Below are 24,685 nucleotides of genomic sequence, written 5' to 3' on the forward strand. Positions count from 1 at the left end.
TTGAATTCACACGTCTATGGCCAGCCTTACCGGATAATCTTAGGGTAGGTCCATAGCAAGAGGAATATCCATGTATTGGCTTTACCCTGTCCGCCTATAAATATATAAAGTATATATATATATATATAAAGTATATAGCCCACCATGTCCACAGAGCCTGTATCTGACGCCATGTTAGACAGAGCTCTTGCACAACAACGAGGAAGAAAAGACCTTGATTATAACGATGGAAAGGACAAAGTGTCTGTTGTTGTTCTCTCTCCTCTGCCCGATAATGAGAGGCTGCAAATGGGTCAAGGGCTCACAAGACCTCCGTAGCACAAGCAAGGAAAGATTTATGGCTCCTCCATGGAACACCCAGATGGAAGGATGACAAGGTCATCAAGTTTGACATGGAAATTAATGTAGCTGTCATGGCTTCTTAGATCATTGCATCTTCAATGTGTGCAAAGTGGCCCTATATCATCTTCTACATCGCATCTCTAGTTCATTTTAATCTGCAGTACCCCTTTAAGTATGGGATGTTTGAGTAAGAATCAATGTTTCCACTATTCTGACATCATTCTATCCCACACTGCCAACTTTCATTTGTTCCATAGTCAGGTCTTGGGATAGTAGAAAGTATAAAGTCTAGTCCCTTTGTGGGGCAATACTGATATAATGGTCTTACTACTACATCAGACATGTCAAGCCATTCCTTTCCACACACCTTTGCCAGAATGCCCTCTTTATTAGAAATTATTACAGGGGCCCGGCACATAACGGGACCCTACCAAGCACCAGTTGGTAGGGAGAGTAGGACATGGAAGTATGGCAAAATGGAGACAGTACTTCAAGACAGAGACCTACATCGGGTCAGTTACCCTGTGGAATCCCTTCAGCACAGTTGGGTTTTGGGCAGAAAGTCTCCACTGACCTTAAGGGAGTGATCCACAGGTATCATACCTGAGTAACCAGATAAAGTGCACTCTGTAATCCCCCTCAACTCCTGGATGGAAAAACCAGGGTACGGGGCCCAAGTAAGGTTTCTTCCATACGTGCCAGGATATAAGAGAAAGAAGGAGGGTTTGCAGTCTCCATGCTAGGTGGGATGGTTGGGGGCATCATGGGTACTCACTTTGCTCTAGCTCAAGTAATGCACAGCTACCAATTAGCAGATAGCAGTTACTAGTGAACTTCTTACAAGCTAATGTTTAAGGAGCAGAGCAATGTATTACAGTAGTATATACTGTACCGGCTGCAGCCTTGCACACTGCAATACCAGTCACGCCAAGCTTTAAATTGGATTCAGAAGCCGCTTCTCATGAAATATTTATGGGTTTATTATAAACTCATTTGATCTAGCCCATTTAACCTTCTTATGACACATTTGTTCAAACAAAACATGGTTCCGGCGAAGTCTCTTTTAATTACCTATATTGTCGGGGTGGTATAGATAATGAATTGGTGTCGCCATGGCTGTACTTAACAGCTAATATAGACACGGTAAAATGAGCAGCATTTTCCCCCTGGTTTTCTTAATATGATTATTATGGCATGAATGTGAAACTGAATATTATTAGTATAGAGGATTCACTGAAAAACCCAATACCCATTTTCTAAATATATTTCGAAAGCAGCAACATATTCCCCAGCTCTGTGCAATGGGGATCCTATGAACTCGCACAAACAAAGTGAATGTGAATGAGGCTGCGAAACTGAACAATAAATAAGAGTTGGCAGGGACTGGTCCAATTGCCCTCTTGGGGTCCGGAATGGATTTTTTACCCCCTGAAGCAAACTGGAGATTCTTCTGATGGGGTTTTTCATCTTTTTCTGGATCAACCAGCAGTTAGACAGGATTAAATTAGACCAAAAGTCTGCTGTGTGTCTTTTTCAGCCTAAATTACTATGTTTTACCTCTAAACAATATGTACTGTTTAGAAGGAAAGAGTAGTATTGGGAAAAACAGTTGAATTACATTTTTTAAAATATTATTTACATTACTAAACCAGACTGATTAAGAAAAAAAGCTCAGTAATGGTGAGTAAATATTGTAAAATAGGATGTTAGTAGCCCGTATAAAGGAGACAAACTGCCCCCCCCCCCAAAGAGCCTAAGAAAATGGCAGCCCCCTGTGTTTAAAACCGAGTCTGCGTTTTCAAAAAAGCACAGTGGCTTGTGGTACTTTCCAGAAGAGGTTTGTGGTCCTATGCCCAATATACTAAAATCCATTGTCAGACTGGGCCAAGGGGACAACGGGAAAAACCTGGTGGGCCCCAGTCTTCATGGCCCTGCCAACCCCGAGCTGCCCCCCACCTGAAACCCAGGGTGCTCCTCCTTGACCTTTCCTGCCTGATCACAGCCGCAAAAGAGAATGCAAGGTATGTGTCAGAGGGGGGGACTTGTGGCATTAGGTGTACCTCACAACTGGAGTGGCGGGCCCTGAGGTGGTAGCCCCATTGAGCCCCGTACCCCCTAATCTAATGCTGCTAAGATCTGAAAGCACCAGTGCCCTTAACTATAGCAACCAATTAGACCTTTTTCATTTATATGGTCACTGGTCAAACTTATTGTTTATTGGTTGCTATGTGAACCTTGACCCATATTAGAAAATAAACTTTAAAACACCTTCATTAAAGAAAAAGGATTCTAGGAGCAATTTTTCCCTTAAGTAAGACTTTCCCAGAATTCCTGCCATTTTGCATAGAAAGGAGTGGATGTTGTGGTGACTGTGCTCTCAGAACCATAAATGTGTCGTTGTGTGAAGCCTCCATAACTAATAAAGATAATGGGCCTGATTCACTAAAGGGCGATAAAAATTATCGCACGCTTTTTCACGTTAAAAAACGCAAAATAACTTGCGCGCGATTCACCATAGTATTATCGCGTGCGAAAAATCGCCATTTTCGCATGGGGTATTTCTCGCACTAGTTTTACCGTTTTGCGTTAATTTCCGCGCTGAAAAGAATACGATCGCATGATTCACTATAACTTTTGCGCGCTAAATATCGCATTCGGCTATACGAAAATTAACACCTACTACAGGCAGGCTAAAAATTATACAAAAGTACAGTAAATTATTTTTTGCAATAAAATATGGACTTACAGTGTTATTTATTCAAGTCTGTGTTTCCCCTAGAGTGACGCAGCCGCCAGTTTGCAGCGAAATGTTCATTTTTAATACAGTAATTTTCTGCAAGTATTGGCGTGTATGGCTAACATGGCGTGCGTTCATTTGCGCGACTATTTCTATTTGGCTACAAGTGATGAAATGTTTCGCCAGGCATGGATTCGCAGCAAATTTTTGGACGTGCGTTGAATTTTTTTCGCGGCGGATTTTTTCATGCATTTCTCAAAACAATCTGCCAATGGCAAAACGCATGAAAAAGCAAAAATTCACCGCACATCCAAAAATTGATAAAAGTGTCAAAAAATAATAGTAACGGGCAACAATTTTTTTGCCCGCACAACATTTTTGCCGTTTCGGGGATCTTTCGAAAGATTTGCTAATTTTTCACTAAAGAAACCAGAACACATTTGCTCATCACTAGTGGCTACTATTTATATGCTACCATTTATATGTGGCTAATATTTATATGCACCATTTATATGTGGCTAATATTTATATGCACCATTTATATGTGGCTAATATTTATATGCACCATTTATATGCTTCGACAATTTTTATACACTAATTCTATGCTACCATTCATATTCGGCGATTATTCGCGTGATTTAGCGCATGTACCGGCAAATACCGCATTGAAATAGTCTTTCGCGAGTTAAATAACGCTTGCAATATCGCGCGTAAAAAAGCGCGAGTATGCTTATAGTGAATCGTGCGAAAAATCGCCAAAATTAAGCGGCGGTAAAAATTTTAGCGCACAATAAGAATAGCGCACGTTTTATCGCCCTTTAGTGAATCAGGCCCAATGTCGGCGTTCCAATATTGCACAAGAAAGGGAATCTTATGTGGAGTATTTGCACCAGGAGAGAGAAGAATAATGGCAGCCGAATACGGGGGCATTAGGGATTCTGGAGCACAGTGTATCTGAGCAGACCCAGAACTTACACACAAACACACCATCTTGATGGACAATTCCATAACGGCATCTCAGTTTAATTAAAATGACAAAACATCAAGTACAATAGCGCGCCGAGGAGTGACGTTCGCTTATGACTTGCTTTGTCATCCCTGCGTATGCCCGCAGCCCTGTTACACATGGCTGCCAGCTTATTATTGTTTGTGCATTTCTTCATATTGTTTTCCTCCCGAGATGGGAAGAAATGTTTGTTTTTTCATATGAATTTATTCAGAAGTGACAGATGTAGCAGCGCGTTCTTGCCAAAGTAGCCGGGCTCGGAAATGCATGCCAGCGAATACGCATGAGCTCCGAATAAATGAAATGTATTGTACGGAGAGGGGGTGTCAAGTGTTGTGGGCACGGCTGGAGTGTTACCCCGCTGCAGAGGCTCCTTGAAAATACATTCTAGTTTGTGACAGAAGGGTGTAATAGACTGTAGGGTGCTGCAGGCAAAGCAGTAATTGAATGGAAATGTAATTTTCTTGCAGAACTTGTAAAGAGAACAAACTCAAGGCAGGCAGGGAGTGCGGTGAAGCTCGGCGGTGGCCCTCTCATGGCGCGGGGCTGCCTTTTAGCAGCAGGGACTGGCCAACTTGCGGCAAGAAAGGGCAAATAGAATACAGGGAATACAGAGAAAGGCTGCTTTAGGATGCTAAAAACTGAACCTTTGGAGAAAAAAGTTCCTTATTTGCTGCCACCACTGCCCTCTTCACCCAATGCTGTGCTCTCTGCTTTTTGGTAAAAAAAAATCCAAGATTGCACAGCCATCTTGGATTGCTTTACATGCGTTTAAGCCATGCAGTGAGAGAGAGAGAGAGAGTGCCATGCAGCCTCGGACAATGAAGAAAACTTTGCTATTGATATTCTGCTTGTGCCAATGTAGATAATGCTTTCAGCCTATTAATGATCTTACTAGCATGTCTGGAGTTAATGGAGTGCTCATTGGCAATTTTTCGGTGATCTTTCTGGCTTGTCTGGCGATTAATGGAGCATATTGGCCATTTCTAGAGTGATGATACTGGCACAGTTAGGGTTAGCACAACTTTCCGTTTCTTACTATAGTTTATACAGGAACAGTTGCCGCCCCATGTTGTAGCTCCCACCTTTCCCAGCTACAGTCAGGTGATACCAGTGGAGCCAATAAAAGGGCAGCCATATGGGGGTTTTTACCTTGAAAGCAAGAAAGTTGCAGGTAAAACTTAGTCCCTTGGCTAAAGGTATATTGAAGCAGTAGAATTCTTAATGAATCACATAAGTCAGTGTAGGACTGGCCAGAAGGGATGACTGTGACGTAATTGGCCAGCCTGAATATATTTCAATATATGGAGAAACAATCCCAGTATTGCCTAAAGGGGAGGGCATTTCTTAGTAGCTGAATGCACAGAATGTCTTAATGCCCTATATATATTGATAATGAGTGAGTGCAGAGGATCTCTTGCTGTTGTCTTTATGTATTTTGTGGTCACAGCCTCATTTCAGCCCCACCTAATGGTTTATGATTTAGTGATTGAGCACAACTTTCCCTTTTTTTTCTACAATTAGGGTTAGAGCACATGGCAGGGCAAACGGTGCCTACCAATGGGATACTTGCCCAGGGCCCACCAAGCCCTTAAAATGGCCCTGTTTATCAGCAGGACAATATACAGGTATCGGACCCCTTATCCGGAAACCCGTTATCCAGAAAGCTCAGAATTACTGAAAGCCCGTCTCCCATAGACTCCATTTTAATCAAACAATTCAGAATTTTAGAACTGATTTCCTTTTTCTATGTAGAAATAAAACAATACCTTGTAATTGATCCCAACTAAGATATAAATAATCCTTATTGGATGCAAACCAATCCTATTGGGTTTAATTAATGTTTTATTGATTTTTTAGTAGACTTAAGGTATTGAGATCCAAATTACGGAAAGACCCCTTATCCGGAATACCCTTGGTCCCGAGCATTCTGGATAATGGGTCCTATACCTGTACCTGAACACAAGGCCAAAACAAGAACAATAAACAAATGTGCTACAAAGACCCAGATCTCAGTCCAATCTGTGCCACTATTGCGTTGCACAAGCATTATCCAGTTACCCCTTTATCCAATGCACCATTATATTGACCAACTAGTCCATCTCAGCCCTGAATTGCTGCACTTCTACTGAGAAAATGATGATGTCTTTGTATCAGAAGCAGAAAATGCAGAGATCAGCATTTAATTCAGCAAGTAAATTGGGTCAAATAAATTTAAATACAGGCCAGGGGAGTATGTAGTAACAGGTGAAAAGCTTGGTCCAGGTCTCATTAGTGACAGCGAGCATCTGGTAGATTTTCAAATCCACTGTTTGAAAGCAAACATCTCATTGGTTGCCATGGGTTACTAGACCTTGGGGAAACCTAAACTTATTCACTGACATATATTATGAACAATCTTTGAGAATTAACTCTTCTCCCCCATAAGGCTACATTAGTTATGTATATACCTATATGTACTGTTATCCAGAATGCTCAGGACCAAGGGTATTCCGGATAAGGGGTCTTTGCGTAATTTGGATCTCCATACCTTAAGTCTACTCAAGAATCAATAAAACATTAATTAAACCCTATGAGATTGTTTTGCATCCAATAAAGATTATTTATATCTTAGTTGGGATCAAGTACAGGTACTGTTTTATTATTACAGAGAAAAGGGAATCATTTAACCATTAAATAAACCCAATAGGGCTGTTCTGCCCCCAATAAGGGGTAATTATATCTTAGTTGGGATCAAGTACAGGTACTGTTTTATTATTACAGAGAAAAGGGAATCATTTAACCATTAAATAAACCCAATAGGGCTGTTCTGCCCCCCAATAAGGGGTAATTATATCTTAGTTGGGATCAAGTACAGGTACTGTTTTATTATTACAGAGAAAAGGGAATCATTTAACCATTAAATAAACCCAATAGGGCTGTTCTGCCCCCAATAAGGAGTAATTATATCTTAGTTGGGATCAAGTACAGGTACTGTTTTATTATTACAGAGAAAAAGGAAATCAGTTTAAAAATTCTAAATTGTTCGATTAAAATAGTGTCTATGGGAGACGGCTTTCCATAATTCCGAGCTTTCTGGATAACGGGTTTCCGTATAAGGGATCCCATACCTGTACCTACATATATAAGCAACCTTACAGTATACTTGGCACCACAGGACTATATATAGCAGTATATATATATATACAGAATATAAATAATAAAGGGTGAACTTCACCCCACAAATGATCTGATTGGAGGCCATTAACATTCTTCTCTAACGTCTCTCTGTCATTTCTCCACTGTTTCCCACAGCCTATCCCTGAAGCCATTGCCTGGTGTCCCCGAGCAGTGACCCTAGTAACCAAAGCTCAGTGTAAATGCCACCAAACCACTAATCCTACACCAATCACAAATTCTTTTACTGTAACCCTTTCTACATAATCCTAAATGGTTTATGTTGGGTTGAACTTGCCCTTTACTTTTGTGAAGTCTCAAACTGGCATGAAGATGAAGTGATGAAGGCTGATGAGTGGGCTGCACTGGGGCTCATTAGGCTTTCCCACTCCAGATGAGCAGAACATTAATGATTACATAAATCAGCTTCACTCCAACATTATGTACTTGTATTTCACTGCTCAAATATGTATTTAATTTCACTGTTGGTGTCCTCGCCATTCTTCAGGTTCTGTTTCAAATCAGCATGCATGGCTTAGGCTACAATTTTCTGTAACAGGCTGGAATTAACAGTTTGTGTGGGGCCGTCTTGCATGGCTGCTTTATTTTTCCATGAAAAAAAGCTTTTTGTGCCTTGAAATCCAAGTGAATGTACCAGAGAAATTCCTTTGTAAACCATGTTGTCCCCTCATGTTGACTCCCTTAGATAATCTATTATTATTATTATTATTATTATTATTATTAACATGTATTTAAAAACATGAACATTCCACAGTGCTGTACTATACGTAGGTTTATACTAGGGATGCACTGAATCCCGGATTCGATTCGGGCCAAATCCAGGCTTTTTTTGAAGGATTCGGTTTCGGCCGAATCCATGGTCTAGCATTCGGAAAGGGTTAAATGGTTGGGGGGAAAACATCTTCTCCGCGTTTTAACCCCTTCCAGATTCAGCAGAATCCGTCGCCCGAACCCAAAAAAGTGGGTTTGGTGCATCCCTAGTTTATACACAGGACAAACAGAATTACATACAAAGCAACCAATAACCGATACAAGAGGTGAAGATGGCCCTGCCCAAAAGAGCTTACAATCTATAAGGATAGGGGGGTTAAGACTCAAGGGGGCCGATTCATTAAAACATGAGTTCGAATCCCGAATGGGAAAAATTCGGATTGGATACGATAATTTCTGAAGATCGCAAATATCACGAATATGCTTACGAAAAAATCGTATTAGTCACGATAATATCGTATTGGCGATCCAAAAGTCACTAAATTTTCGTATCCGAATGATTGTAAACAGTGGTAGAACCTTTCTGAATTTTTCGCACAAGCGTACGAAGAAGTCGCACAAGTGCGAAAAAATCGGCAAAAATACGCTCGGAGCGTTTGTGTATTAATAAATCTCCCCCAAGGTGTGGGAATGGGCAAGATCAGAGTTAAGCAAGGCGAGGGATGCAGCACAGGGTATTGCTTTTAGCAGCACACTGAGGTTGTGATAAACTAAATGAAGGTAAGCTTCTCTAAACAAATGTGTCTTTAGAGATGTTTTGAAGGCAGAGAGATTGGGAGAAAGTCGGACAGTTTGTGGGAGTGAATTCCAGAGAAGGGGGGCAGCCCTTGCAAAGTCTTGAATGTGAGCGTGTGAGGAGGGAATGAGAGAGGAGTTGGGGAGCAGGTCAGTAGAGGAGCGTAACAAGCGGGTTGGATGGTACCTAGAGATGAATTCAGAGATGTAGGGTGGGGCAGAGTTATGAACTGCTTTATATGTGAGAGTCATTAGTCTGAATTTTATCCTGGATGGTAGGGGAAGCCAGTGCAGGGATTGGCAGAGGGGGAACGGGTGCTGGGGTGTATGAACCTGGTAGCAGTATTCATTATGGACTGGAGAGGGGACAGGATCTGGAGGGGAAGGCCAATTAACAGGGAGTTACAGTAGTCCAGGCGAGATGTGATGATTGAATTGGAATTTTGGCAGCATCTTGGGTGATAAATGATCATATTTTGGAAATATTTCTTTGGTGAAAGTGACATGATTTTATAAGTGACTGGATATGAATATTAAAGGACAGAGCAGATTCGAGGATCACCCCAAGGCACCTAGAATTGCTAACTATGATAGATACCTCAGGGATAGTGATGAGCGAATCTGTCCCATTTCGCTTCGCAAGAAAATTTGCGAAACAGCAAGAAAATTTGCGAAACGGTGAAAAATTCACAAAACGCATTTGTCGCATGATCCTTTTTTGTCGCCCGCGTCTATTCTTTTGTTGCCTGCGCTTTTTTTGATGCAACCGCTCCCTTTTTTACCTGACCGCGCCCAAAAAAATTCCCGAGCAATGAATTTTTCCACTGCAAATTTTTCTGGAAGTTTCGCAAAACAATTCGCCAATGGCAAAATGCAGAAAGTGAATCCATGCCTGCAGAAAAAATTCGCTCATCACTACTCAGGGATATTCTGGGTGTTGGATGGGGGAGAGAGAACCAATCCCGCCTTACAGAGGCATGTATGTAAGTACCCCTGCCATGCAGGTATCATATTATACAATATTAATTAACCGTGCAGCTTAATTTGAACACAACTTTTTTCATCATTATAATCACAATTAACCGTGGATTTGCTAAAATTAAGCCTTATTATTTAATAAAACCAATTGACTATTTCCTTCCCATTTCCGTATTAAACTGACTACAGAAGGGCACAATTCCCCCGTTAGCTCTTACAGATGAGGTAATTACATAGTAAATTATTGTGCATATCTATCAGCACAACGGCAAACGCCAAATCCCCGCTGCTTTCCGTCCATGTGAAACACGGCACAGGGGAGCCCTGTATACTGACAGCAACTGGAACAGTTTCTTTATGAGGTCCCTCATGTAGCGGAATACGAGCCTTCCATGGCCGTCACTAATAAAACTGTCTGTTCCGTCAAAGGGTTTAGCACTGTTTACAGACATGTATGTGCAAGCTTCCCGACTCATTTTAAAGGAACAGTAGAGCCATAAAATAAAAATATATACTGTAAATAAGTTTGTAAGGCTTCCCACTGTGTGAAAAGGGTAGTAATGCTGGGTTGTGTGAAGAATCTGAAGGAACAATAACCAATAGGAATACAGAAAAAAACTTTTTTTTTTAAAGAACAAAAATACAATTACAATAAAATACAATGTATTACCAACCAACCAACATCAACTGCGGGTTGTGGGCGGACAGATTCGCTCATCCCTAATGCTGAGGTCTGGGTCCAATTTTGATGCATAGGTGGGTCTAATGTGGCTTTTAGTGGGGGGCTTCCTTTCCTTGTTTTAGCGATAATGGACACATACCCTGCATGCAGAGAAACAGGGTTTCCATCAGAGACGGTTATTTTGAAAGAACGTGCAAAACCCCCCCCCCCCCCACAATTGATGTAGTAGACCCTACTGTCTATCAAAACCTGACTCCACCTACTCAGGGTCGGGCTGGGCCGCGGGCCTACTCAGGGTCGGACCGGCAGCCCAGACCCAACCCTTGCCTGTGCTCCCCCTGCCCGGACCACTCCTCCCCTGACGCGTTAAATTACGCGTGCTCGAGTGAGGGCGTCAGGTGGGGGGCACCTGCGGGGGGGATCAGGCAATTAATGAACGTGGCTGGCGGGGGAACCTGCAGGGCCCGTGGGTTGGGAGCCCAGGTGGGCCCTTCACCCCACAGTCCGACCCTGCACCTACTGCATAGACAGAGAAAGATTGCTGAGATGGGCAGTATGAAAATGAACTTTATTAATAAACTTTATTACTTTATAAATGGTACAGAATTATACAGGATATTCTTACATTGATTATATTTAGAAAGTTTCTTTTTCAGTTTATATTAAATTTGAATTTTCATAATAGACCCCCTTGAAGGGAAGAAGTTTCCAGAAACTGGCACAGTTCCTAATTATTCTGCTTTTTCCAATATGGGAAATTGTTAGGCTGACAGTTGCATCTGACAGTTATTATTCAAATGTTACTGTTCTTTTTAGTGGAACACGAATGACTAAAATAATCAGTGGAGATCAAGTTTAGGGGAAAAGCATTAAGACCAGGTAAGATTGTTTCATTTTGGAAATTACTCGTCTACGGACCTTTAGGAGGTTCCTGATACTGAACCTTTTATTGTTTCAAAGCAGGAAACAAACAGCTGCTCAGGGCAGGACTAATACTGCAGTCTCTTCTGCTTAAAGGAAAACTATAATTGTTTCTTCTTCATCATTATTTGTTACCGTACCCAGAGGTGAACCAAGTATATAAACACAGAACTGTAATTTTTTTTATTTTTAACTTAAAAGTTTCTTTACATAAAAGCTCTAAATCCCTTTGCCCATATTATTGCTCCATGTAACTGGAGGAGTCCCAAGCCAGACTTGGATTTCTTACTATTGAGTGCTATTCTGATACCTACTGGGAGCTGCCATCTTGCTCCCTTCCCATTGTTCTGCTGATTGGCTGCTGGGAGGGGGGGATATCACTCCAACTTGCAGCGCAGCAGTAAAGTGTGACTGAGTCTGAGCTTTCAGAAGGAGCCAGCGCTACACAGAACTGCTTTCAGCTAACCTATTGTTTCTCCTACTCCCATGTAACTGGAGGAGTCCCAAGCCGGACTTGGATTTCTTACTATTGAGTGCTATTCTGATACCTACTGGGAACTGCTATCTTGCTCCCTTCCCATTGTTCTGCTGATCGGCTGCTGGGGGGGGGGGGGGGGGGGTATCACTCCAACTTGCAGCACAGCAGTAAAGTGTGACTGAAGTTTATCAGAGCACAGGTCACATGGCTGTGGCACCCTGGGAAATGAAGAATATGGCTAGCCCCATGGGAAAAACAGGATTCTGCAGGATTCTGCTGGAGAAGCTCTATTAACTGATGCACTTTGAAAAAAACATATTTTCCCATGACAGTATTCCTTTAAAACTACAATACAAACCTGTAGACCACTGATTGGAGACCACATAGCATTCCTCTGTACTAGTCTAATAAAACAAGTTGTGGGGTTGCTGGTAACATTGCATCTCTGATAATACTAAAATGTTAGCGACTTCTCCCTACAAACAAATAACCAATACTGTCGGAGGTTTTGCTCATTGTATTTTATAACAATACGACCTGGCTCCTTTGCTTTCTTTTGTTATTAAAATCCAATACAAAATATAACTTAAAAAAAAAACAATTTATTACGGTATCCTTGTGAAGAAATAATTTCATGAACTCATTTTGCTTGTTCTGCATTAAACCAATATAAGGAGAAAATGTAAAAAGAATGGGAACAACTTATCTGCCATCTGCGCGCTCAGTAATGGGAACTACACCGAGGAACAACACGGCGAACAAAAAGAGCATTAATAGGGTTGGGCCTGAATTTTTGTTGTTTTGTTACTTATTTTTATTGAGCTTTCCAGTCAATGGATTAAGCAGGGGGTTATTCTCCTTAGGAACATACGGTGCTACGTTTGTGCACTGATAGGTTTCCGTATCTTCCTAAATCCCTCTCTCTGTATTTTGACCCCCAGACTCACAAAGCCGGGACCTTCTCTGGTTTTACATGAAGGGTAAGTAGAAACAAGTCTGATGCAGTTTTTAGCATCTGTCAGGTGTAATGTTCCGTGGCTCTGTGCTCGGCGCTCGCCAGTCGTGAGCGTCGCAGAGCGTAATTCTTATTGATGTTTAGTCTGTGTTTTCCACCCATGAATGCTCATTGTTTTTTTTCTTTGCCTAACTCTTTATTTTTTTCTTTTTGGCTTTTCTAACCTGCAACGCATTGATTTTTAATATTTCTCTCTATTGAGCAGTACGTAGCAATTTGTAGGCTGCAAATAATAAGAACAATTTCCAAAGCACTTCTAATGTGCGACATATAATGTTACTCACACCTCTCTGATTCCTTTCAATAGCTATAGCTGGAGGGGGAAAAGCAACCGCGGAATTTTATATTTTTGGTATTTATCACTAATCTAGAATTTTACAGATTTTTTTTTGTATGTAACAAGATGTTCTAAGCTGTGAATAATGTTGACAAGATGTACAGAGAGATGGATAAAATGATGATAATAATATCATGGAAAACCAACCTTCTCTTCTGTAACCTTCTCAATCACTCCCTGCCACTCCTATGGAGGAAGAACAGCCCCCTAAGGTTTATATATATCTCCAGCACTTACTCCAATGTAAGGAAAGAGCACTACAGCTACCACGTGAGCATACTATGGGGACAAAAGCCCCCTCACCACAAACAGCACAAGGAAACAGACTTACGTTCATCACTACGTTCACTCCTGACAAAAAACCCCTAACAGACTCTATTTTATATCATTGGTCGGTGCTAGAAAAGGACCGGACACTACCTCCTATCTTTAGGACACCACCAAGAATTGCCTATAGACGGGGCAGGAGTTTACGTGACATGCTGGTTAAAACCGACCCGGCCCACTGCTATCAATCTGTTACACCCAACACGTGGCTTCCAACTGCGAGACCAGGGTGCTACAGATGCCCCAATTGTACCACTTGCAGCTCGCTCATTACGGGTACTACATTTAACCATCCTCACACAGGGCGGAGAATACTGCTGCAGCACAGGCTTACCTGCACCTCTAAGTACATCATATATTTTATTAAATGTCCCTGTGGCTTGTTGTACATCGGTAAAACAATCACGTCATTTCGTGACCGAATGGCGAACCATAGGTCGGCAATACGGGCAGCATTGGCCACCGGTGAAGCTGACACCCCTGTGGCCACCCATTTCTTGTCCCAAGGACACTCCCTTGCGAGCCTCAGATGTATGGTGATTGATTTCATTCCCCCACCAATTAGTGGTGGTGATCGGGAAAAACTGCTCCTACGCTGTGAACTTAAATGGATACACAGACTGAACACTCTAAGCCCATATGGACTGAATGAACTGATCTCATATGCCCCTTTCTACTTAAAGTGAATAGTATGAACTGTTTCTATCTAATTTTGACTCCCCCTTTACCAATAGATGATGTGCTTTATTCACTATGCGTGTACAATAATCAACATGCTCTATATTGCCTTATACACTGTACAACACAGTGTTCTAACTTCTAAAATAACAATTGTGTACTTACTACTATTAAGTATCAATTTGATGCTATTTACTTTGCCTTATATGCTGTGCAATACAATGTCATAATATCTATGTTGCAACTTTGTATCCTACTACTATTAAGCATCTCTGTCTGTTACGAATGTGTTTCTGTGTTATATACTCTGTTTTCTATTTCACACTGTGCCTCGGATGTATATACTATTGTCTTGAAACTTGACTTATAGTCTCTCTAGTCTGCTTTTCCCTCTACCTTGGGAGTTTCTTCAAACATCGCTATCCTGTGACTGTAGGCACTTTCTCCCTTATACTACCCAGCTCAATTACTCTGTATATATCAGGTCCAGTATTTGGTACCCCTGGCTGGCTATTGGAGGCTCACTGACAATAAGTTGGGTGCTAACCCAGATCACTGGGCGCTATAACTCTACAAGGCATTCCCCAGGATTTCTGAATGGACTTATACAGTCTGCTTTATGCTTTTACCAGCACTACACGCTCCTAGCCTGTCGGTATCTGCTGCTGCGTCGCATTGACAATAGGGTCCCCCAACATCGGACTCCTGGTCATGCACGCAGCTAGCCGCAGGCACCTCAACAAACCGCTAATGAGCACTGTCTCACAGCGCCAATTATGACACTCATGTCAGTACACTCCGCTATATGCCGAGGTATAAGTATACTTAGACGCTCTGAGGAGCGCTATGTGAACTACATGGTTCCCTTTCTTGATACATTGCCACCCTCTGCAGCACAATATTGTGCTTACGGTGCTCTTATCGCTTCCTTGTGCCCCAAGCCGCCAGCCTACCTATGTGTATGAGCGTATTACTTAACAGTATGGACAAACATATACAAATTACCACAGCGTCCTTCGAATCAGAGCGGGTACTGGGAGTTGCAGTTCAGTCACACAGTGATTCAAGCGCCCTTTCTTTGCACACTTGTTGCATTTTATTTATTTCACTGGGATTTCCCGCTCCTTTTACACAGGGTGATTCACTTCTCTTGCACTTTCTACTCATTTTTGGTTTCCTTTGTAATTGTTTTATTCAAATTGTGTCTGTACAGTGTCTGGTGTTTAGACACACCCACTCTATGATGTCATCAAGGCTTGCCACTGCTGGGTTTATCAGGGGGGTTTGATTGCCACATCTGCACTTTGAGAAAGGCTGCTTGTGTGGCCGAAACGTCAGTCCTTGATCCAAATAAAAAATTTTTTGTTTTTTGCATCTAAGACCTGAGTGTGCGGCATATTCTTTCTAATTTTATATATATATATATATATGCGCACTGCAAAAGGCAGGGTATGCTGGGAAAGCAACAATTTAGGGTGATTACACTTGGTGCAATTGCGCTTGACAATTGGCACTTATTCCCTGTGCATTTATATATAAATATATATATATATATACCAGTATATATTTATTGTATTTATTTATTATATCACTTGTCCTCCCTGTGTGTAATTCTGTATATTGTAAGATTGTACAGCGCTGCGTACCCTTGTGGCGCTTTATAAATAAAGTTATACATACATACATACAAGGTTGGACTGGCCCAACCAACCACACAAAATAAAGATGGCTGTGCGTTCCACTTACATCTCTATTTTTTCTCCCATTCCCACAGAAGCGTAAGTGGCTAGGGCAGGAGTGGGCACTTGAGTCGGGTACCAAGTGGGCCCAGGGTAACCCAGTCCGACAATGGCACCTACTCTGCAGTTGCATTAAAATGTCTGTTTTGGATTCTTTACGCACAATTCTGCTTCTCCCATTGAAGCAGCCACAGTTGGAAACCTGATGGTGATAGTTCCAGGGTTCCCCTGCATTAATAGGTGCACTTGTGCAGACTAAGTGGACGCGATGGCGCTTGTCACAAATATGCAAGGAGCGTGTTTGGATGCAAGTACCATTAATGAATAGCATCAAGAAGAGGGGCTCAGCCTGAAGGCCAGTTAGGGTAAGATTTGGAGTGAATATATATGTGCTGTTCTAGATAAACCAAAAGTTTCCTACATTTCTACCCATTTCATGAGCTAAGGGGGGCCCTGGCCAAAAGTTAGACTTGCAAAGCATAGCCCTGGTCTTTCAGTTGGGACCTGTAAAGGTGGCTTGAACTGAAAAAGTATGTTAGTGCCAGCTCAAACTGTCATCATAAGATAGGGGGTACAGGGCAGACCAGAAACATAATTAGATACTTCCTTTTACAGGTATGGGACCCATTATCCAGAATGCTCGGGACCTGAGGTTTTCCGGATAAGGGGTCTTTCCGTAATTCAGATCTCCTACCTAAAGTCTGCTAAAAACAGTAATCAAACCCAATAGATTTGTTTTGCTTCCAAAAAGGATTAATTATATCTTAGTTGGGATCAAGTACAGGTACTGTTTTATTATTACAGAGAAAAAGGGAATCATTTAACCATTAAATAAACCCAATAGGGCTGTTCTGCCCCCAATAAGGGGTAATTATATCTTAGTTGGGATCAAGTACAGGTACTGTTTTATTATTACAGAGAAAAGGGAATCATTTAACCATGAAATAAACCCAATAGGGCTGTTCTGCCCCCAATAAGGGGTAATTATATCTTAGTTGGGATCAAGTACAGGTAATGTTTTATTATTACAGAGAAAAGGGAATCATTTAACCATGAAATAAACCCAATAGGGCTGTTCTGCCCCCAATAAGGGGTAATTATATCTTAGTTGGGATCAAGTACAGGTACTGTTTTATTATTACAGAGAAAAGGGAATCATTTAACCATGAAATAAACCCAATAGGGCTGTTCTGCCCCCAATAAGGGGTAATTATATCTTAGTTGGGATCAAGTACAGGTACTGTTTTATTATTACAGAGAAAAGGGAATCATTTAACCATGAAATAAACCCAACAGGGCTGTTCTGCCCGCAATAAGGGGTAATTATATCTTAGTTGGGATCAAGTACAGGTACTGTTTTATTATTACAGAGAAAAGGGAATCATTTAACCATTAAATAAACCCAATAGGGCTGTTCTGCCCCCAATAAGGGGTAATTATATCTTGGTTGGGATCAAATACAAGGTACTGTTTTATTATTACAGAGAAAAAGAAAATCATTTTTAAAAATGTGAATTATCTGATTAAAATGGAGTCTATGGAGTCTGAACTTTCTGGATAATGGGTTTCCAGATAAGGGGTCCCATACCTGTACTACAAAGCGGCGTCACTACATACAACATGCCTGTGTGCGACGTCACCTGGAATAACCCGGAGCAATGCTTTGTACTCCCCTTGTGCCTACAAGCCCACCTCAGAAATAGCATGGGAGCAAGGTACAGAGTGCAGGAAAATGACACACTGTCACGATAAAGGAGGCCATTAGACTAGTATTTGTATTCCTGCACATTAAAGAAAATATATGCACAATAAAAGAAAGCCTTTTTCACAAAGGTACTAGAAACAACCCTTAGCAGATCTCTGCTCCTCAAATGTCTATATCGCTTAGGATTCCTCAGGCGCTGATATTCATTGAAATCTGAAGCCTTGCAACGGGGACGGGAACTGTCACAGAAAATGAGATAACAGAAGCTTCCGGAACGCGGAACCGTGATGCATTTAAGGAATGGCTGTGAAGTTCTGCTGGAGCTGGAAATGACATACACAGAGGAAACATCACAAGTGCCACATGGTGTATCTTAAAATGAAAGACATAATCAATCAGACAGGAATCGTCTGGAAAAACGCAAGACGTAGAAAAGTATCCTTTGTGATTTCATCCAGGGCCGCTCATGCATTATGGATGCATTCATTTAGGCACAATAGTCTAAATGTCATTTTAAAATCTATAATATTCCTATTTACTTATGCATATAGACGGAAATATACGTGAATGGAAAGGCGGCTCAGAAACCGTTGGGTTTTGGATTTTAACTTCTAACTAAAAGTTTCTTCAAGGTTGAAGGTGAAGGAAGGAGAATGGGGGAGAGGCTTAAAGCTTCATTTATGACATTCAAGAAAGGGAAAAAAGTGCAAAAATGGCTGCAATCTGCCTTCAAGCCTAAATTAATTGCGGCAGTGAACTGGTGGGTGGAGTGGCACCCAAAGCATTAAAGGAGAAGGAAAGGCTAATAAAGAGTTAATCTCAAGCTGCAGGCATACCTTCAGTTCTCTCAATAGTGCCCTTAAGTCTCCCCATATTTCTCCCGTTCAGATGATCAGAAGCCAAACAGGAAGAAAAAACGCAGAGCTGTGTAAAGAAAGTTCCCATAATGCCTCACTCCTGCACAGAGACCGAGACCAAGTGAACATGCTCAGTTAGTAAGACTATGGGGCTGATTTACTAAGACACGATTTAGAATCCGAATTGGAAAAATTCCGATTGGAAACAAACATTTTGCGACTTTTTCGTATTTTTTGAGATTTTTTCGGCGTCTTTACGATTTTTGTGTAAAAACGCGAGTTTTTCGGCGTCTTTACGAAAGTTGCGCAAAGTCGCGATTTTTTCGTAGCGTTAAAACTTAAAAGGCGCGACGTTTCGCGCAAGTTTTAACGCTACGGAAAAATCGCGACTTTGCGCAACTTTCGTAATGATGCCGAAAAACTCGCGTTTTTACGCAAAAATCGTAAAGACGCCGAAAAACTTGCGTTTTTACGCAAAAATCGTAAAGACGCCGAAAAAAATCGCAAAATTACCGATCATTACGAAAAAAAAACGCAATCGGACGCATTCGGCCCGTTCGTGGGTTAGTAAATGTGCCCCTAGGAGTCAGCTTCCTGCTGATTGGCTCAGATCCACATTCCTAAGGGGGGGGGAGTGAGTTCTTAGCATTCTTGAGGGAGGGGGGAGCAGTGTGTCTGTGGCACATGAATTACAGACACAAGAAATCTTTTGAAAGAGAACTCAGTGCAGAGTTTCTGTGAGTGCTTATGGCTGTATTTACCTTTCTGATAAAGCTTACTTAGTTTTTACCTTTCCTTCTCCTTTAACAGTTTTGTAGGAGAAGGAGTGCAACTCCATGCTGCACGTGTAGTACTGCAAGATACTTTGCATGGGGTTATCTGTATTTAGGGGTGCACAGAAAGGTGCCACATCCCAAAGAGCAGCAGTTCTATATAGAAAACTAAAAAAAGGCTTAATTTCTTCTGACATGGGGCTGTATATGTGGGATAGTGAGTAAGGCGAGAAGGTATCAGTAACATTTTAGGAATGTCCGAAATGCAGGTTCCAGCTGTTGTTGAGTTATACACCCAAACATCCACCCAACAGGAGATTAGTAGTTTAACGGAAGAGGAACCGCAATGGAGGAGGCAAGAACATATGTAGGGCCGTCACCTTTTTGATAATGCCGGAACCAAGTCGATGCAGGAAATACAGCGGCACGTAGATTCACTCACATCAAGGCATTCTGATTTAGTTACCCTAAGCCAAGCATCGGATGCAGCGTGACTGCACTTGCAGAGAGATCACTGATAAGTCACCAAAGAGACATAACAGAAGATCTCATAGGAAACAAGTTCCTCGAATACATCCCAAGCCCCCGATAAACGACTTCCCTGGATAACAAAACAGAGCCCCGTTATTGTGCCTTACAGTATCCCAATCCCCATTGCTTTTAGAAGTAAAGGTGGCTACACACATGTAGATACACCCCTGTGTCTGGCCCTTTCTATTCAGGGTTGGACTGGGGGGTGCAGGTGCCACCACCGGCCGCATCCCCTAACCCCACAGGGGGCTCCTTAACCCCCCCCAGGGTCCCCCATGCGACGTCCTCCCCAAGTGCACATAAATATAACGCATCAGGGGAGGAACAGTCGGGCAGGGGAAGCGCCAGGATGGGTCGGGTCTGGGCCGCCGGGGCCCACCGGGATTTCTATTATTTCATTATTTCCACATCTACCAATGTAACCCACAATGGGTGACTTCGCAAACCAACCCTTATCCACTGTACAAAGATGTCGGTTGAGAGTGGTCCCCATCACACATATACCTACGATTCAATACTTGCACATGTACCAATGCATCCCACAATGGCTGACATGATTGGATGACATGGTGACCTGACCCATATCCATGGTACAAAGATGTCAGTTGACAATGGTCCCCATCATACATGTACCAAAGATTTTCTATTATATAGTTACTTGCACATCTACCAATGTATCCCACAATGGCCCACAAGGTGACCTGACCCATATCCATAGATAGATGTCGGTTGAGTTCGGTTCCATCTTGCACACTGGTACCTTCATGGCTAGCTTATTTGTTTCCAGGTTTTGTTCACAAACTTAAAACTGCTCATCATTATGGGCCCCACTGGGATTTCTACACCTCTTGGCTTTCTAGCAGTTTCAGTGTCCGACACTCATATTGCTGTTTGTACGAGTGCGTCGTAAATCCAACTGAGTTACCAAACAAGTCGAAGCCATGCTGTGTTGCCAAATGCAAAAAAAAAGACTAGTGAAACAAAGAACCTTCATCCAAAAGTATCCCCAAAAGAATAAAGCTACTGCCCAGCTTCAGACCAGTTGTTGTTTATCTCTAGCTAGTCCAAAGCAAAGTGAAGGCAGTCGATACTGGGGAAGTGTGTCTAAAGCATAAACCCACCTGGACTAAAGTGATTATTGTAGCAGATGAAGAGGCAACAGGAAACCAATTCAAAGTTCTCCTCCCTCTCCCAGGCCTCAGAATAACGACCCGACAGCAGAGGGATTTACTGCACAATTCACTGTTTCCATTTAAATTGGGCTTTTCTCTCCTGACCCCTCTGAGCTGAATCTATCAACCAAACACTTCCATGTCCCAAACTCACACCTCACTTTTTCTACATCTGTTTCTTGCTTGGAACTGGGATACAAACTGTTCCTCGGGATGCTGCTTAGTGTAATGGACAAAATGTTCTGGAGACTTTCCTATAGCTTCTAAGGAACAATAGAAAGTTCAAAAAGATCAAAGGAAACATTTTTTTTTAATTTAAAAAAACTACAGGGAATTAACTATTTATTCTATAATTTAAAATTAAAGCGGAACTCTGGCTTTTAACCCAAAATGTGTTAAAGAGCCTCACATAACACAGAAACCCCTAATATACTTATCACTGTAATCTGTTTCTTCAAAACAGTTCTTCTCTTTTTGCATAATTTGAAATCCTGTCAGGGGAGGAGGGACTAAAACACTGGTGTTACAAATTGTACAAATTGTAACAACTTCTCCACAGCTTACAGACAGCATGCAGGGACTACATAACCCACAATGCATTGCACTGTGTTGTTCCTTTCCTTATTGACATCACATGTGCAGCAGGGAATTGTGGGATTGGGAGGATACAGGCTGAAGGCGACTGTTACATTTTATTTGAGTCACAAAGTAGTCAGCCAGATTAGCAGGGGAACAGGGGGCGGGGCTTAGGGAACTATCCAAACCATTACCATTAATTATTACATTACAAATCATGAAAATGCTGCATATTTTTTAATCGACGTATATTGCAAAGTTGCTTGAAATTATGTTTATTTCCCAAAATGTTGTGTTGTGGGTGGAGTTCCCCTTTAATATTCTATACTAACAGAAGCTAATTTCTTTAAATTACCTGTATTTAATGGAGACCCAAAGAATGTATTTTTCTCTGGGTTAGAGCTGTGATATAAAACATATACATGCCCACCAGTTTCTCTGTGATGCCAGTAGACTGACAAAGCAATATAGATCAAAAAAGAACCTACAGACTTTCTACCAGATTGGTATTCAGGTTCCAGACTAGCAGCACCATAACATTTACAATACCTGGCAATGTTTAAAGGACATGACACCTTAGTTTTAATGGACATATCAAGAGGTGAATATATTTCTGCTCAGTTGGCAGTTTAACCCCTCTCTAAGGTTCCCCATGGTTCCTCATCTCACGGAACATGAGAGACACAGTAAAACCTATGTATGAAGCACAATGGTACATTTCTGATTCCAGAACATGGTCAAACTGCTTCCATCTCAGCAACTTGACATTTAAACTGCCAGAACGCAACTGTGAATCAAAGCAAAATGTACCCTGCCAAGCGACCAGTTCAGCACCCTTATTTACACATTGTTCTCTGCAGTGGGAACAGCTTTCCTTTATAAAAGACACTTATAAAACAATTTATGCTGACAAAGGGCGCATTATACCCAGATTACAACTGTACGGCAGAGAGTTTCTTTGGATTTTCCATTGAGGCTGAAGGCAAAGAGAAAGAGCAGTTCTTACTCTGTGTAAGCAGCTGGAGGTTCCGGACTTCTTCTCGAACTTTCAGGTGGAGGACTTGCTGAAGGACGTGCTGCCGCTGACTCTCTTGGGTGATTCCCATTCGCTCCAGCTTTTTCTCTGTCAGTCTCAGCAGAGCACGACCTAAAAAAAAAACCACAAGATCTTTTTAAAAGCAGTAAAATTCAATTAAAAAAAAAATAAAGGAAATTAAGGATAAAGTAGCCAGTTTCCTATACAGGTATCGGATCCCTTATCCGGAAACCCGTTATCCAGAAAGCTCCAAATTACGGAAAGCCCGTCTCCCATAGACTCTATTTTAATCAACTAATTCAGAATTTTTAAAAATGATTCCCTTTTCTCTGTAATAATAAAAACAGTACCTGTACTTGATCCCAACTAAGATATAATTACCCCTTATTGGGGGCAGAACAGCCCTATTGGGTTTATTTAATGGTTAAATGAGTCCCTTTTCTCTGTAATAATAAAACAGTACCTGTACTTGATCCCAACTAAAATATAATTACCCCTTATTGGGGGCAGAACAGCCCTATTGGGTTTATTTAATGGTTAAATGATTCCCTTTTCTCTGTAATAATAAAACAGTACCTGTACTTGATCCCAACTAAGATATAATTACCCCTTATTGGGGCAGAACAGCCCTATTGGGTTTATTTAATGGTTAAATGATTCCCTTTTCTCTGTAATAATAAAACAGTACCTGTACTTGATCCCAACTAAGATATAATTACCCCTTATTGGGGGCAGAACAGCCCTATTGGGTTTATTTAATGGTTAAATGATTCCCTTTTCTCTGTAATAATAAAACAGTACCTGTACTTGATCCCAACTAAGATATAATTACCCCTTATTGGGGGCAGAACAGCCCTATTGGGTTTATTTAATGGTTAAATGATTCCCTTTTCTCTGTAGTAATAAAACAGTACCTGTACTTGATCCCAACTAAGATATAATTACCCCTTATTGGGGGCAGAACAGCCCTATTGGGTTTATTTAATGGTTAAATAATTCCCTTTTCTCTGTAATAATAAAACAGTACCTGTACTTGATCCCAACTAAGATATAATTACCCCTTATTGGGGGCAGAACAGTCCTATTGGGTTTATTTAATGTTTTTTTATAATTTTATTAGCACACTTAAGGTAGGAGATCCGAATTATGGAAAGACCCCATATCTGGAAAACCCCAGGTCCCAAGCATTCTGGATAATGAGTCCCATACCTGTATCCTCAAGTGTAAGATGCACAATAATACTGAGTGCTTTTCATTATGTACCACCTTAGTAACATTAACAGTATTTTTAATTTATAAAATGTACACAATCAGTACACAATAGATCCATTTGAACGATATAAATGCTGTTACTGGTCCCTAGGATAAGCTGATAGTCCCTGGGATACATGAGTACATGATGAAGCCGAGGAGACACTTTCCTTGGCAGCGACTGAGTAAAATTCAGCATTCTATAAAGGTCGATAGGGTGAATAATGAGACAATTTGCTGCTGAATTATTCAGTAAGCCTGTATTGTCAGTGGAAATGCTTTAGATTTCAGTTTTTTTTTTTTTTAAATGCAGGAAATAGTCAATATTTTTCTTGTTCACAAATGTACCCATTCACGGTTTATTCATTAAACTGTGATCTACACCCGATATGTGAGCCAGACTATCTCAGCTTTCCCAGAGCGCTGCTCTGTCTGGTTTCACCATGGATAGAATGGCAGCCAAAGTACCAACTCTTTCATGGAGGTTGACTCAAAAACATCTATATTAAGTTCTGCTGCAGAAGGGTAAGTGACATGCCCAAATTCTATTTAATGGCATCATTGCTTAAGCAGAATCCAAAAAATATAACATTTAACCTCTAGCAAGCAATTGCCAGTATTAGCAAACAAGACTGGTTCAAGACATTATCAGTTCCCAATATACATGTATTTCCTTCTGAATAAGGTAAAGGTTCCCATGATCACACACCATTTTAACATGGGAGCCTAAAAAGTCATAAATGCTACAGAGTTCTGTGTAGGTAACATTTCTGAAAACTGGACTGGACCTGGACTCAGACCTGCAATCCACAATTTTACATACTTGGACCGGCTACTTGATTGACATGCAACCACCTCATC

At 41.3% G+C, this 24,685-nt stretch overlaps 1 protein-coding gene across 3 annotated transcripts in view; it reads right to left on the bottom strand.

Annotated features, from left to right (window-relative positions):
- Nucleotides 1-24,685, bottom strand: part of samd12 (sterile alpha motif domain containing 12) — a 342,219-nt gene that overhangs the window by 146,073 nt on the left and 171,461 nt on the right. For 2 of the 3 annotated variants that reach the window (XM_031904178.1, XM_031904177.1), the window contains exon 4: nucleotides 21,806-22,684. In XM_031904178.1, the coding sequence (XP_031760038.1) occupies nucleotides 22,470-22,684 (215 nt within the window). In that variant the 3' untranslated portion in view covers nucleotides 21,806-22,469. Of the gene's footprint in view, nucleotides 1-21,805; nucleotides 22,685-24,685 lie in introns of those variants that run through there. The other variant, XM_018095171.2, reaches the window with a different exon arrangement.

This window comes from Xenopus tropicalis, chromosome 6, assembly GCF_000004195.4.
Source record: "Xenopus tropicalis strain Nigerian chromosome 6, UCB_Xtro_10.0, whole genome shotgun sequence".
Classification (NCBI taxonomy): domain Eukaryota; kingdom Metazoa; phylum Chordata; class Amphibia; order Anura; family Pipidae; genus Xenopus; species Xenopus tropicalis.